The sequence below is a fragment of the Anabrus simplex genome, chromosome 3 (genome assembly GCF_040414725.1).
Source record: "Anabrus simplex isolate iqAnaSimp1 chromosome 3, ASM4041472v1, whole genome shotgun sequence".
NCBI lineage: Eukaryota > Metazoa > Arthropoda > Insecta > Orthoptera > Tettigoniidae > Anabrus > Anabrus simplex.
The window spans coordinates 401,374,943-401,392,401 of NC_090267.1; the positions used below are offsets into that span (position 1 = coordinate 401,374,943).

The 17,459-nt window shown below is 38.2% G+C and overlaps 1 protein-coding gene across 1 annotated transcript in view; it reads left to right on the forward strand.

The window, feature by feature from the left end:
• Window positions 1–17,459, forward strand: part of LOC136866828 (glutamate receptor ionotropic, kainate 2-like) — a 127,743-nt gene that overhangs the window by 98,363 nt on the left and 11,921 nt on the right. The window contains exons 14-16 of the mRNA XM_067143932.2: window positions 2,491–2,689; window positions 4,905–5,127; window positions 7,707–7,822. Of these exons, the coding sequence (XP_067000033.2) occupies window positions 2,491–2,689; window positions 4,905–5,127; window positions 7,707–7,822 (538 nt within the window). The remainder of the gene's footprint in view (window positions 1–2,490; window positions 2,690–4,904; window positions 5,128–7,706; window positions 7,823–17,459) is intronic.

Below are 17,459 nucleotides of genomic sequence, written 5' to 3' on the forward strand. Positions count from 1 at the left end.
TACTTCACCATGGGCCCTTTCAACCCAGATATCCAAGCGTGATATCAGTCGCTTGGTCCATTTGCCTCGAGGGTCACTTTCCCATCTGAGTTGCCATTGCCTCATCAGTTGACTGAAGACATGCTTCTTTGCACATTTCTTTCCCAGCTCTCCTTTGGTACGCCAGATTTCATGCCACTCCAATGCGAGTAGATCTATTGGGGCTATTGCTGCCACCGTGAGGATTGCCGGTTCGGAAACAGTGCGGTATGCACATGCGATACGTAAAGCCGCTCTCCGTTGTACAGCAGCTATCCTTCTCCGATACCAAGCAAATCTCAAGGATTCAGCCCAGATTTCAGAACCATATAGAAGCACTGACTGAACCGTCGACATGAGAAGACGTTGTTTACTGGATTTCGGACCTTTAATATTTCCCATTAGTCTGCTAAGTGCAGCCATGTATTTTACTGCCTTGTCTCTCACTCTCTGAATATGAGTCCAGAATGTGAGCTTGGAGTCAAGTGTCACTCCTAGATATTTTGTGCTCGCAGATGTTTCTATCACTAACTCTCCAACAGTCATTGGTACAAGAGTTTCGATCCTTTTCCTCGTCAGAAGAACTATCTCAGTTTTGTGTTCGGCTAATGTTAGACTGTGGCTCATCATCCATTCTTTTATGCGCCGCATCACCTGGTTCAGTTTAATTTGAGCCATTTCAACATTACGAGCTACTATCAAGGCGGCCACATTATCAGCGTAGCCCACAAGCTTCGTGTCCTCTGGCATCTCCACACATAACAAGCCATCATACATTATGTTCCAAAGATCTGGACCAAGGATCGATCCCTGCACTGCACCAGCCGTCAGACGCTTTGTCTTTTCTCCATCTTCCATATCATACAACAGAGTGCGATCTTTGAAGTAATCTCTCATTATGCGCATAAGATATTGTGGTAGCTTGAAAGTTTCTTCAAGAGCTACCAACATGTCGCTCCATCTTGCTGAATTGAAGGCATTCTTCACATCCAGGGTCACAAGAAGTGTCAATTTACAGGAATGATGGTTGCCCGTTTGTGCCCTTTCTGCTGTATTCACCACCTCCCACACCGCATCTAGCGTTGAGTGTCCTCTCCGAAATCCATGTTGGCAAACAGATAGATCCCCTGCTAGTTGAACTGCTGAGAGGATTCTGGGCTGCAGAAGTTTCTCCAGGCCTTTTCCAGCTGTGTCCAGCATACATAAAGGTCTATAACCACCAAGTTTTCCTTTGCTGATCAGAACCAAACGAGCCATTTTCCATCGGAGACTAAAAACACCCATTTGCAGGCAATGATTGTACATATTCAGCAACAGTTCTGGGCATAGTTCTGCTATTATCTTTAGCACTTCTGCAGGTATACCATCTGGTCCTGGAGTTTTCATGTTTCTAAGAGAGCTAATAGCTCTATTCAGCTCTTCTACAGTAAAGAGGGGTATATCATCCATTTCTTTCTCGTCGTCACAGTCAATAATAATAATAATAATAATAATAATAATAATAATAATAATAATAATAATAATAATAATAATAATAATAATAATAATAATAATAATAGGAGGCTACGACTACAATTACAGTTGCACATGGGGCAAGGACATCACCAGAACATGATGTAACAATAACCTCATTGAACACACGCACCTAAAAGACTTCCTAGTCTCCACTATATAAATTAAATCACATTTCAAGAAAGCACAATTCAAACTCCATTAACATTATGCTTATTAAACATCCCTTAAATCATTCAAAGCAGTTTAAAATATTACAATAATAATAATAACAGGCTATAAATACAACTCAGGAAAGACCCATGATATCGCCGGAACATGATGTAATGGAAAGTTACAGTAAACAAGCCAGCTGGCATAGCGCCAATGCCAATGTATTGCACAACGCCACACTCCTAGATGGACAAGGGAGGAGAGAAAAACACATGAGGAGAACTTCATTGATATAAGCCATAAAATTTCAACAATTTTATTGGAAGAGTGGACATATAAATTGTTTTACACTTGTCAATAATACTAATCAATTCATAAGTTATATATACAGTATATATTAAAAAGAAGTAGCGAGTGATTTGATAGAAACTGATTATGCTCTTTCAAGAGAAAAAATGTCATTCTATTTTAATTTAGTTTCTTTTTTCAGGTATAATATTGTGTTGTATGTTTTCTTTCTCAAATATTTTTCTAAATGTTATTTATTCATAAATTAGTTTTGACAAGACATGTCATTCTTTTTTTAACAGTGTGTATTTTTTACAGGTATGTTATAGTGTTATATGTGTTATAATTAGTGTTCTAACAGACTGAAAAGCCTTAAAGTTACATTAATTGTAATTGTGAAATCCTGTTTCCTTAATAACCTCTTCTTATTAAAATATATTACCATCTTATAAAATGTAGCTATAGATTTGAAGACTCGAAAATCATACCTGTTTTTGTATTATGATGGTCTGATTACAGAGCAGTTTCAACACGAATGATTGCTGGTATCTGGTGGTTTTTCACGCTGATCATGGTGTCATCTTACACAGCTAATTTGGCAGCTTTTCTTACTGTTGAAAGTATGTCACAACCTTTTAGAGCTGCAGAAGATTTGGTGGACCAAACAGAAATAAAGTATGGAGCAAAGCGTAGTGGTTCTACTCTCAACTTCTTCAGGGTAATTATTTATATTTGTATTTGTGACTGTCCAGCTCCATGGCTGAGTTATCAGCATCTTAGTGTTCCAGTCCTTGGGTCCCAGGTTTGATTCTTGGTGTGATTAAGAAATTTTAATCTTAAATGGATAATTTTCTTGGCTCACAGACTGGGTGTCTGTACTGCATCCAACATTCCTGCAACACATATGCCACACACACCCCACTATCCTCCACCACATAATAATCTGGGAGAGGGGATAATTTACTTACTGGGGAATTATATACCCCCCTCCCCTGCCAGGTACTACCAGAAATAAATACTAGTAGTTAAACCCTATGATCCTTCACCCCCCACCCCACAGTTTCTTTCTGATTTTGCACCCTGGATATAATATTACAATGGTATAATGATTACAGTATTTACTTGTAAACTATACAGGGTGTATCCATGATGATGTTACAGACTTTCAGGGATGATGGAGGATGGAAAATGGATCAATTTATGATAGGGAACCATATTCCGTAAATGATTGAGTCAAAAGTTAAGCAAAATTCTACTTATTTAAGTCTGTTTACCTGCACAAGTTTCACAAGCTGCTCCATTTACAACAAATGTTTGAAATGGCATCACCCTGCGTTAATGCAGGCATAGCATCGTCACATAAAGTTCTGTCATACTCATTCTAATATCCCCAGTGTCGTTTGAACAGCACCTCAGGCAGTGAGAATTCTCACCAAGAGATCCTCTTCAGTTTCGAGAGTTGTCTCATACACAAGGCTTTTCATATGGCCCCACAAGAAGAAATCAAATGGGATGAGATCAGGTGAACGAGCAGGCAAAAAACAGGACCTCCTCTTCCTATCCACTTTGCAGGGAATGTCTGATCCAGGTGTTCATGAACCCTCAGTCCAAAGTGAGGTGGGGCTTCATCATGTTGGAACCACATTCGTTGATGAAGGGCAAGTGGGATGTGTTGCAGGAACATGAGTAGTACATCTCTGAGCACCACTGTGTACACTGCTGCATTTACGCAGGGAGAAAGAAGAAATCGGCCTACTACGTAATCATTGACTATGCCTGCCCATATGCTGACTGAAAGTTTGTGCTGATGGCTCTTCACAACTGTAGCTTGGGGATTCTCATCAGCCCAAACATGATTATTGTGACTATTTAGTAGAAGGTTATCTTCCATTTTTCTGCCTCTTGTGACTACACTATTTCTAGGATCTTCATTATGCTTGTAATTTCTCTATCAGCAGTCAGAAACTAAAAAAATTAGATCAATTGTCCATTTGCCTTTCCTAAATCCATACTATTCTGCAGCTTTCTTAGTTAAAAGTTATAATACCAGTATTTTATTCTTTAACCTAACCTGAATTATGTCACAACCTTTGTCACGTATGCAGTGGCGGCTGCATGCCATCAGACTAGGAGGGCTGCAAGTGTGGGCAACAGAGAATAGTGTTGAAACTAAATGCCTCAACTGGTGTTTCTTAACAGCATATATTAGCTAGTAAGAGAACCCCAATGAGTGAGGGTGTTGTATAAATATAAACACCTGCCCTGAGCACTCCCTTCCCCATCTGGACTGACCGCCACTGCATACATGCTCATATCATTTCAATCTCTGGTTTGAATTTCATCTTGTGGTTTTCCAACATAACTTCCCTATAGTAATCATGTATTTGCTACTTGTATCCTGCTTTCATACCTTTTTCTCCGACTCGTTAGCTGAATGGTCAGCGTACTGGCCTTCGGTTCAGAGGGTCCCGGGTTCGATTCCCGGCCAGGTCGGGGGTTTTAACCTTCATTGGTTAATTCCAATGGCCCAGGGGCTGGGTGTTTGTTCTGTCCCCAATATCCCTGCAACTCACACATCACACATAACACTATCCTCCACCACAATAACACGCAGTTACCTACACATGGCAGATGCCGCCCACCCTCATCGGAGGGTCTGCCTTACAAGGGCTGCACTCGGCTAGAAATAGCAACACGAAATTAAATTAAATACCTTTTCCTTATACTGCATGTCATACTACTAGCCATTTGTCTAACAAGTTTGATTATTGGTTCTCTTACTCTTCAAAGGTAATTTCATAATTAACATGATTTCTAAATCTTTTGATGTTTGATCTAGACATCTTATTTATAAAATTATCAGACTTTCCTGTTAAAAACTTTGTAATCACTTGTCTCTCTGAAATATCAGTACTTCTTTTTAATGTCTTTAGGACTCTGATAATCCAATTTTTCAACGCATGTATCAGTACATGGTAACTACTCCGGGAGTCCTTACTGTAGATAATGATGAAGGACTGGAGAAAGTGAAGAATGAAAATTACGCATTTTTTATGGAGTCATCATCTATTGAATACTTCACTGAGCGTAACTGTGATGTTCAGCAGTATGGTGGTCTGTTAGACAACAAGGGCTATGGCATTGCTATGAGGAAAGGCGAGTATTTCTTGTAGAGTTATGTGTATGATTCATTTTCAGTACTGGTATATAGACATATTTGAAAATAAGTCTTTTAAAAAAAAATTAAATTATGTGAGTTACATGATGTGGTTAAATTTAGCTACTTATCGGAAGATGTACCAATTTAGCTCAAAATACTCTGTCTTTCTGACAGTATCATTTAACATTTTATAGTACAGATAAATCTATATACTGCTATGAATACTGTACATACACCTTTACTGATAAAGAATGTTTTTTCCTAAAATAATTAATTTGATGCTGAGTCATAATGCAAACACTGTTTTAGAAGTATGAGCAAATTACTTCCAAATTTGATACCCCATGAGGAGATTAGTTGGCAAGTTAGCTATTATTGCTTAAGCATCAGATTTTTTGATAGGAACTGTTAATTACTGTACCTTCAACTACCTGACACAAAACACTAAAATTTGGAACTATTCTTAATATACAGTTATGAATTTAAGCAATAAAAGTTTGTAAAATGTGTGAACATTTTTAACAAAGCTAATTTTCATAGAGTACCAATAACACCACATCTTGCATGCAACAGATATAACCTTGTTCACTATGATTTTCTCATCATTTGGTGATCACTAGGTGAAATTTTTGTTAAGCTGGGGAATGCTGGTTATAAATGTGATTCAAGACACTTGTGATTTTCTAAAAGCTGCAGTAAATATAACAATGTACACAATGACATCTTCAGACACTTCAAATACACATCAATAACATCAGCTCAGTTTTTCTGTTGTTTTTTTTTCACTCAGATGAAAATTGGATATGAACAAAAGTCCCTGAGTAGTATTTTCTCTACAGCTAAGGTGCTCAGGTTGCTCAGACCATAATTAGTCATAAGTACATTTTGATTCTCTTCAGTGTGTTCATACTACTTGCAGTTGTGGCAGGAATCGTGAGAATTAGCTGTAGTAGCTTTGTAGTTGGTTATACTAACACTAGGTGCTGTTTGCTGGAACTCAATTATCTTTTAATCAGAACAGATAGCAACTTATGTTTAGATGTATACTAAGAGAAACTTGCAAGGTGAACAGCTCAGTAGTGTCTATCAGTAACGGAATGTTTCTTGGAAGTGGCAGTGTTGTTTGTTATCTACTTGTTCTGATGCTAGTTAGCGTAGAGGCATGGTTTGGAGATCAATGTTGGGCTGAACCTTGCACATTCTCTCGAAGCTACTTAAGGGCTGTCAAGGGAAGCTAGCTCAAGCGAGCACCAACTTACTTCACTTAACAGCAAGGTTCTGCTGGGCACAGCAAATCAAATGGTTCAGATTATCAGCCTAAATGACGTGCTCAATATGAACAATAGTAGGTATAAGTTGTATGTTAGTCTTCTTACTTTAAAATGAAATTTTACAAATGAAGCCAGTAGCAGCCAGCACTTAAGGACTCCCGGACGGTGTCCTCCATAAAGAACAAAAAAGTTCTTTTATTTTCTCTCGATATTTGAAGTAAAATATTGGACTTGACTAACACTAAGAAAATTACATTTCATTTCAAAACTGTAAATTCTCATCAATAAGAAAGACTGTTTGACAATAAGTTATCAAACTTAGGTGACTGACTTTAAGTGCACATTTCACTGGCATGGACTCTCTGGCTTCTGTCTGAGGATATAATGTCGGTGAGGGGATTAAGATGTAAGGGGGAAGCACACTGGATGATGGTTTTGGTGGGGAGGAAGGGTGCGGGAAGAGGCTTTCACGTGGGCAGAGTCTGTAGCAGTGCAGCAGTAAAGTGTCCTCACAAACCCCTATACGAGCATGCGTCAGCCAAATCTCCATGGGTGCATACAATAAAATTCTATAATATTTTATGACCTTGTTTGCTCTATTATTTATAATTTAAGAAGAAAAATAATAAGTAATTATATTGAAATGTAACATTTGAGACCAGGAATTTTGATTCAAATTGGGCCTCTGGCTTACATCCCACATTTTGTGAGAGTTGGCAGCAGTAAATTAGTTTGTTTTTGTATGGAAGACTTGAATGATGGTGGTTCTGGTCAGTAGCAAAGAAAGATTTATTGGTAAAAGTACTATGCCCCCCCACTGACCTGAGAGTCTACTGGCCGCCACTGAATGAAGCAAAAGTAAATGAGAACGCTCAGTATCAAAGTGTTCCGTACATCACTGGTGTTCGGAACATACTATGCATGCTTTCTTTTGGATGGTGCATTAACTACTTACAGACTGATCTTGAATAATCAACCTTCACTATGTTATGCTTTGCAGAATTGCCATTCACCCTGGTGGCACTTATAACCTTTCCCACCTTCACTCTTCAGTAAAATTATTATCATCACAAACCAAACTCACTTATTGGTGTCTGACTTATGCTGATCTTTACAAGATCAGACTAAAATAAATTTCAATTTACATTCATCTTAAGTAAGTTAAAGATTACAAACAATACTTAATGTTCTTAATTTCCTTTAGAGTGCCACTGCATAATTAAAAACTGTGCTAAGAAAGAATATTTGAATAATAAAATATAAATCCAGTTTTTATGTATGAAATTATGTGATTCATGTTTCAGAATACCCATATCATAATGAACTGAATGGAGCAGTACTACAACTTCAAGAGACAGGAAAACTCATGAAGTTAAAGGATAGATGGTGGAAAGAAGAAAGAGGTGGAGGACAATGTCAGGTTTGTTATTCTTAGACACTATTTTCAACAAATTCATTAAAATACAATATGTGCACTGAAATACTACCAACAAATGTTTATACTAGGCAGAGCATGTAAGTACTTTAAGAATGTTAAGTGTTATCAAAACTTAGTTAGTTATGGTAAAGCCATGAAAACAGTCCTTTCATGGAGGTGCCTTTTACAGAACAGTATTTTACTGACTTTTTTACTTAAAAAGAACAGAGGAAACAATTTTATATTCCTTACATAAAAACTACTAGGAACCATTAAAATTTAAAAAAGGATATTTTGTATACATTCATAGACTATTATAGTTCAAAAGTTATTAGAAATTAAGCATCGATTCACTGTATTATTCCTCTCAAGGTTCTCTACCACTTCAGACTATACACCATGAATGAATACGAACACTTTTAGATCTAACTAGCTAATGTACCTGTTGTTGATGGGCTCGCTTTTGGATAATGGTAATGGTAACACAATCTAGCTGAGATGACTGGCAGGGAAAGAGTAAAGCACACCTCAACCAACAATATTATTTGAGCTTTATGTTTTCTTATGTATATAAATGATATGAGCAAAGAAATAGAATCACAGATAAGGCTTATTACGGATGATGTTATACTGAATAAAGTAATAAATAAGTTACTGGACTGTGAGTGATTGCAAAAAGACCTTGGCAATGTTGTGAGATGGACACCAGACATTGGTATGATTATAATAAGGTTAAAAAGTCTGGTTGTAAGTTTCGTGAAGTTTCACGAAGAGGAAGAGTCTTCTCCTTTTTAACTATTGTGTTGATAGGATGAAAGTGCCTAGGTGTTAATATAAGGAAAGATCTTAATTGGCATGCTCACATAATGAGATCGTAAATAAAGGTTACAGATCTCTTTACAAGGTTATGAGGATATTTAAGTTTTGTAATGGGGGTGTAAAAGAGAGGGCATATAAGTCACTGGTAAGACCCAATAGGAGTATGGTTCCAGTGTATGGGACTCTGACCAGGATTGCTTGATCCGAGAACTAGAAAAGATTCCAAGGAAAGCAGCATGATTTGTTCTGGGTGTTTTTTGACAATAGAGTAGTGTTATGAGTATGTTGCAGACTTTGGTCTGGAAAGACTTGGGAGTAAGGAAACGAGCTGTTCAACTGATCGGGATGTTGCAAGTGATAAAAATCATTGTTATCTGTATTGAAGATACTGAATGTAGGATGCTAAATGGTTTATTTTGTCACCTATTCAATACATATAAAATTTTACATTTAGGAATTTATTTTAATTCTGCTTGAGACATGTTTTGCCCTTCATTGAGGGCATCATCAGTCAAATTACCTTCTCAAGGCAAAAATCAGGTACCTGATTAGTATTTAACATGCACAAATTAATACACATTACAATGGGGAAATGAAGTATGAGAAACACTTGTACAATGGTGATGGTTAAACAATATAAGTTTAAAGAATAAGAAGTCGGCACCAATGCTTAAAATTACTGGGTAATTATAGCAGAGTTCAGTAGTGGTGCTCTGAAGAATAATGTCTCACTAAGTTTACAAAAGGAGTATTTTTATTACCCCACCTATTCAATACAGTTAGTTCCACAGTTATGTGGTTAAATAAATATAGAAATTACTAAATTTAAAGGGACATGTTTCACCCTTCTTTTATTGGGCATCATCAGCCTTATCTATATATTAAAAAAGTTTATGAAAACTTAAGTCAGTCAATCCGGCCATTCTATCGAATCGATTTCCTTCATTTTTTTTAAACTGAAAGGTATTCATGCACAGATTTGTCATCAGGTACTATAAATCAATTAACTTCCGCCTTCCTCAAATTATTTGATTTTTCCATTTTTTTGTCTCTTTGAAGCAATCATATCTTTTGTTCTAATTGAGGTACGAAGTTCGTTTTGGCCTAAGAACACTCAGTGGATCAAGCTCTTTCATTTCAGCTCTTAACTATTCAAACTGGTTGATTCTGAGGAAAGTTATGAGTGCACATTCAATTTGACATCTCATTTCTTCCACATTTTTTCTCATTGAAGCAATCATATCTTTCGTTCTAATTGAGATACGCAGTTCGTTTTGGTCTAAAAGCACTCAGTGGGTCAAGCGCTTTCTTTTGAGGCAATAACTACTTAAATTGGTAGATTCTGAGAAAAGTTATGAGTACATTTGTCTCCATGACAAAGATCTTTGAAGGACTTTTTAACAGTTCAGCGCGTAGTGTTGTTCCAAGGAACGTTTAATTCAATTTCTTTGTGTTATGTATTTGCAAGTGTTTTGTTGACATAATATTTCATTCTATTACCACAGCAGATCATGTGCTTTATTTCATTAACTCGAAACTTTGCAAATGCATCCATGAGGATAGTAACAAACAGCACCATACTTTGTACACTGCGGGCGGAGCTAGCGGGGAACTGCTAGTTTAATCTTAAAACAAGCATTGGTCAGAGAACATTATTACTTATAACTTATGAAAATTGCAATGTGATTTCTTAAAAGTAATGATAATGACAATGTGATAATGTTAACAGCAGTCAGTGTAATGTTATTGTTGATCAGTTTTATATATTATTATTAGTATACAGTGCACACATGTGCATTAAGTTTGACAGTTGTCCAGCAGAGATTTTGTTCTGTTGGTACATTTGCTAAAATGGTAATGTCTACACAGGCTTTTACAAAATAATTTTTTTTTTAAATACTCTCTCTCTCTTTCTCTGTACAGACAGCTCATGATAACCCAACTGGATGCATAGTTTATGATGAAAGCCAATTACTGCCAATCAGTTCAAGGCACTTCTCATGTCATTATTTGGTCCACTACAATTTTGACTGAGCATAACATCTGTTGAGTAAAAGTCTAGATCGATTTCTGATTGTTTCCATTGTCTTAACTGAAGGAGTCCCCTTTATGTTTCCATTGTCTTAACTGAAGGAGTCCCCTTTACTCCCTTGTAGATGGGAGCTGCAGTCTGGTTTTCAAATCTTCCAATAGGAATATCTCTGAAGCTAGTTTGTATGCTAGTCTTGAGAGTGACATCTTGGAGATTCCAAGCATTACTTTAAGGAATTTGGCTTTAACATTTTCAATAGTCCATAGGTTGGATATAGCTAGATGCTCCCAGATGACTTCCAGCTCACATGTTAGCACTGGAAGGACATTTAACATAAAAGAAAGTTATGGCCATGCTCAGAGACAGTCTTGTTGGTTCTCTGATGTCATAAATACTACTGACGGCTGCTAAAGCCCTTACATGACTCAGCTTTGCATCACACGCCATTGCAGCTAAATCGCAGCTGGATATCTGCTACGAAGACATTTCGAAAGCTTTCGATTCTGTAGACCATACTCTGTTGCTCCATAAACTCTCCGAACTATTTAATATACATGGCAGTCTTCTGACCCTTCTTTCTGGCTTCCTACATAACCGTTGGCAGAGAGTGGTAATATCAGGCACTTCATCCTCATGGTTACCAGTCACATCCGGTGTCCCACAAGGCAGTACTCTTGGCCCCTTGCTGTTTTCTTTGTTTATGGACGACCTGCCGTCCGAACTCAACGAAACAGCCAATACCCTACTCTTTGCTGATGACTGCAAGATATTTAGGGAGATCAGGAATCCAGAAGATGCAGCTCTGCTACAGTCCTCACTTAATGCCCTCTCGAACTGGTGCCGTACTTGGAAACTTATCCCCAATCCACAAAAATGCAGTCACATGACCATAACACTACGTAAATCTCCTCTACCGACATCATATTATCTACTCGACAAGCCCATCACCGTAGTTACGCAACAGCGTGACCTAGGTGTAATATTTGATACAAAATTACAATTTAAGACCCACATAGAAACATATACAACCAAGGCTATGAAATTACTAGGCATTCTCTATCGCTTCACAGAAATTTCTGACCCTATTGCTCTTCATCACTTCTTCCTCACGATCATTCAACCTCTCTTAAACTACTGCTCTCCTATTTGGACAACAGCCTCCCCCTCCAATACTAAGCAGTTAGACAGAGCAGTGTCCTTCTTTGCTGCAATTGTAAGGAACAGAAACCCCAAGCTCAGAAATCTGTCTACGCAGCAGGTATTAATGGCAATTAATATGTCACCGCTGCACATCAGGCGACAGGTAGCTGACCTGAGTTTCCTCCACGGGATCTTAAATGGGCATTACCGCTCGGAACATCTTGTCTCACTCTTCTCTCTCCGCGTTCCTTCCCGCTCCACCCGAACCAAAGACCTTCTCCACATTCCCCACACTCAGCACTCAATACTTCAACGATCTTTCCTAATCCGCCTCCCGACACTCTTTAACAATATTAACAGGAGACAAGAACTCGATATAGCATCAAATAAAAGTGTATTCGAGAGGTGTGTAAATAGCCTCTTAAAGAGAAGTTGATGTGAAGGGATTATACCGCCATCTTGACCCACGACGACTTGGCTATGAATATGGACATTCTTATGGTTTTCGTTTTGGACAGTTGTTATTAGTAGGCTGTGTACCTGATCTTGTTATATTTTGTTATGTTTGTTATATTTTATTATGAAAGTTTACGTTTGTTAAATAGTCTGTTGGCAGTGCAAGTGAAATTTGCTCAGTGTAGCTGTATCTTGTGCTTTGTGAATAAATAAATAAATAAATAAATAAATAAATAAATAAATAAATAAATAAATAAATAAATAAAGTGTGATGTCCAGATATTTGAACTTCGCAGTCATTCCCATCACATTGTATTCTGTCACTTGCTGTAATTCTTCTCCCATTTTGGAATACCATCTGAACTGTCTTGTTTTTATTAATAGTATGCTGTTCTTTACAGCATACTTCTGAAGTTTGTCCACTGCATTTTGTAGATCTTCCCTGTTGCTTGATCCCATGACAGTATTGTCTGCGTATAAATACATATTGATCAGTTTTATGGGCTTAGGACAATGTTGGCCAGCAGAGCAAAGAGTGACTGCGTTATCTGACGCTCCCACAGTCGATGTTCCTTTTCTATTAGGTGAACCCGTAGCATCCTTTTTAACTCCTGGATCAGTTTCAGCTCTTCACGGAGTCATCTTCAGCTCAAGTATTATAACTGAGAACCATTATACATTTACATCATTACAGATAAAAATTTACGGTAAAATGTCATATATTATGTAATATCAAACCATCAATGGTTCTGGAAAATTATACCTCAGTGTCCTATTACATACATTTATAAAGAGTCTGATTTTAAAACTCATATTGAAAGTAATGAATGTTACAAATGATACAGTCATAATGCAGCATAACTCTTTTATTTTAAAACATGTCATATTCGACGGTGCCACTACAGCAGGGACCAAAATGCTGAATATTCGACTGTTGCCATTCTAGGGTGAATGTGTGTTGTAAGGTTATTATCGCAGTGGTTAAGTACACTACAGCACAGACAATATTTATGATCGAGTGTTATATGCACAAGAAGAAGAAATCAGTTAAAAGGAGCCTTCGAAAATTCCATAGACAGTTTCCCAGTTCTACAGTACAATCATAACGTTAACTGCATCAACTTCTGAAACTTCTACAGGATGAGGTATTCAGCCGCTTCGGTTATCCACAGTGCATTCTGTCAGACAACGGGAGTCAGTTCATGTCGAGGAAGTGGCAGAAAATGATGACTGAATGGGGTGTGGAGCATTGGACCACTCCTATCTACAACCCAAGGGAAAATCCAATGGAACGAAGTGCTGCGAGGGCTGTTTCTATGACATCACCTCATGAACTACCTCGTTCATTTGGACTAGTTCATTTGAACAACTCAAGGCTATGAACAGCATCAAATGAACTAGTTCAAGCAAATGAACTTACTGGACCCATCCTTATCCCTAAGTCGCGCATTAAGAATAATGCCAAGGCTCTTTGTGCCAATCTTGTAAAACTTGATTCTATTGACACTAAACTCCAAAGGTTCTGGGAGCTTGAAGAACTTTATCAACCAGTTCTTACTCCTGAAGAAAGGGCTTGTGAAGAACACTGTGAATAGTGTTCAAAGAGATGATTCTGGTAGGTTTGTTGTTAAACTTCCTATTCGCGCTGAAGTGCCACCTGTAGCTGAGTCTAAGCAAAATTCTGTTAGAAGGCTCAACAGATTGAAAATAAATTTGCTAGACTTCCAGATCTGAAAAGGAAGTATGTAGATTTCATGTGTGAATACAGTGAAATGGGTCGCATGGAAATTGCACATCCCGAGACCTCTAACTCGTTAAGCCCTGCAGTGACACATACTGATCTTCTTGATTGCAGTCGCTGCTGTGACAGATGGCAGAATTCTTGGTGGAGTGGCAAAGAGGGTGATGCAAAGATTTTCTTAGCTTCCCTCAGTAGAGCTTGCTTCCACCTTAAGTGAGGTGGAGGGATGTAACTCAGCACAGGTAACCAGTGACATGGAGTTGATTTGATGGTACCAGTAATGCAGCGCATTGTATCATTCAATTTTGTGTCTTCCTTCTTCACATGTACACTTTCCAACCAAACAGGAGCACAGTACTCAGCAGCTGAGTACACAAGGCTGATGCCAGTTAAACGTAGACAATCAGCAGAGGCTCCCTAGGAGATACCACAGAGTATGTTGTTTCTTGTGGTGACTTTATGATAAAGTTTTAGTGATGTGCTCTTTGTAGTTCAGAGTTCTATCTAAAGTGACTCCAAGATATGTTGGGAAAGGATTGTACCTCAGTATTCGTCCATTGAGCAGAACTCTTGGTTTGTAATTTGCAGCACGATTTGCTAGACGGAAACAAGAGACTTCAGTTTTTGTTGTGCTGGGGATCAATCTCCAGGTCTTAAAGAAAGTTGACATCTTCTTGAGGTCCTCCGAAGAATTTGTTCACTGTCTTCAAAGTTGTTACTCTGTGCTACCAGTGCATTGTCACCATATATGAACTTAGTTGATGTTGTGGTTGGTAGATCATGAATATACAAATTGAATAGCAATGGTGCTGAAACAGATCCCTGAGGTGGACCGTTATTTAGTTTTCATTTGTGGCTTTTAGTGTTGCCTAGAAACACTTCGAATTGTCTTTCACTAAGCATGCTAGACATTAGATCCACGATTTCTCGACTTCGTACAACTTGCAATAGTTTGTAGATAAGTCCCTGTCGCCAGTGTCATATGCACCTGTCAAGTCAATGAAAACAGCTGCTGATTTTAGGTATACTTGAAAACCATCTTCGGTATGTATAGTTAGGGCAAGAACTTGATCCGTGCATCTGCGTCCATGTCTGAATCCAGCTTGTTCAGGAGGAGTAACAGCTTCAATGAACAGAGCTATTCTGGTTAGGAGGATTAGTTCAAGAAGCTTGAATATGCAGCTGAGCAGTGCTATTGGTCAATAACTTTCAGGTCTGTCCTCAGGTTTGTCAGGTTTGAGAATGACTATAACTTTTGACCATTTGAATTGTCTGGGCAATCTGTTCTCTTGGAGTATGTAAGTGAAGAGAGAAGTGAGCCAGTATATAGAATGCGGGCCCATGTTCTTAATAAATTCATTATAGATGTTGTCGGGACCAGCAGCCTTGCCAATTTTTAGTTGTTTAATTGCATTTTCAACTTCCACTGTGGAAAAGGGTCTGGAAAGCGGCTCGTTTCTCGGGGCACTGCACTTGAGTTTAGAAAGGTTACATTTTACTATTCTGTTATGATTCTTGTCCCTCTTTGTCCTTGTGAGGTCTACGATCCTGTTGGCAGTAATGTCAGGACTCAGTTTAGGATGCGGCTTTTTTGGGTGTTGCTTGCCAGTTAGCCCATTTATGATTCTCCAAGCTACCCTGCTTGACTTCGCAAAGTTCATTTCTTTGAGTATAGCTTCCCATTTCTCTCATCTGTTCTTATTTAAAGAGTGGAGTATCTGTGAGCCCACTGTTTGATTTCCAGAACTTTAGTATTCTTGGTATAAAGCCTCACTATCTTCATTCCATCCAGGTACATATTCCTTTCCATAACCCCTAGGAATGTTGGACTTAGCGGCTTTGATAGCTAGTTTAACAAATTCATCGTAGTTATTTGCTGTTGGCAGAAAATTCTCTGCAACTAGACTGAAGTCAAGGTCTTTTGTGAATCCATCCCAGTTGACTTGTTGAAAGTTCCACCTGGGTAAGAGCACTGAGTTTACAAGGGGAATTTTCAAGCTGATTTCCGCCATAACAGGTCGGTGTTGACTGTTTGGGAAGTTGGACAGAACAGTGCGAGTGGTGTTGAGTGGTTGGTCTAGCTGATCTTTAGACATGAATGTCAAAATAAAATTATGTTACAATAGTCCCATTTGATTGCACAAAAACATTAGATGTGACTTTGGCAATGCTTTGGTCATGATAACACACTGTGTGGATGTACTTACCATATTTGACTATTTTCATAAATGGAGACTCGAGCCAAATCCTAGCAAAACGGAAGTCATGGCATTCCACTTCCATAACATGGAAGCTAATCAGAAGCTACATGTGTTTTTTAACGGAACAGAAGTCTCCCACAACTTCTTCCCAAAATATCTGGGTGTCACACTGTATTGATCCTTGTTGTTTTGTGGTTCAGACAGCATTGCCTGAATCTGTCAAAGAAGCTGAATGCAAGAATAAATCTGCTACATAAACTAGTGGGTAGCAACTGAGGTGCAGATGCAAACACTCTTTGCACTGCTTCGCTTTCTCTAGCATACTTGGCTGGCGAGTACTGCGCTCCTGTGCGGGAAAACAGCTTATATTTGAGCAAGATTGACGTACAGCTCAATGAAACCATGAGAGTTATTACTGGTACAGTGAGGTTCACTCCTTTTCAGTGGCTGCCTGTTTTAGCAATCATTGCTCTTCCAGATCTGAGGATAAAAGCAGCAAAAGTACAGTTGCTCAAGAAGACCTTAGCACACAGGTACTCACTCTTGTTCAGTGCCTTACGAGATCCACCTACGATGTGGTTAAAATCCTGGAATCCACTCGGGACTGATCTACACTCCCATGAAAAATTCAGTGTAACAGCAGAATGGAGACAGCAATGGGAATAATGTTCACCCACCAATGCCTTTCTGATTAAAGACCGAACGAAGAAAGTACCAGGTTTTGATCCTCCTCGACATGAGCGGTCAAAACTCAACCATTCCAGAACAGGGCACACCGGGTGCCGATTTTTGATGAAAAGGTGGGGATATTGTGAATGTGCTGCATGTGAGTGTGGTGCTGAAAAGCAAACATTGCTTCATTTTGTTGAGAGCTGTCCACTGTTAGTATTTAAGGACGGTTTATGGGCTCTGCATGAATCGACACCAAGTGCAGTGGACTGGTTGTCGAAGCTGGACATTCTAGTTTAATTATTTTTTATATTTTAATTTATATGTTCATTTGTATATTTTTGCACATTATACTTGTAAATGTCACATATAACATTATTATTATTATTATTAATTTTTTTTTTTTTTCACCTGTTTCTCAAATGAAAATGTTGAACTCAAGTCTTCCTTCAGCAAGTTTCTTACAGATGGTAAAATGATTGATGGCTGTATGTTTGATTTGACGGTGAAACTTGGGATTTTGCACCAACTTTACTGCTGCTAAATTGTCATTTGTAAAATTGGAATGTGAGGCAACTTTAT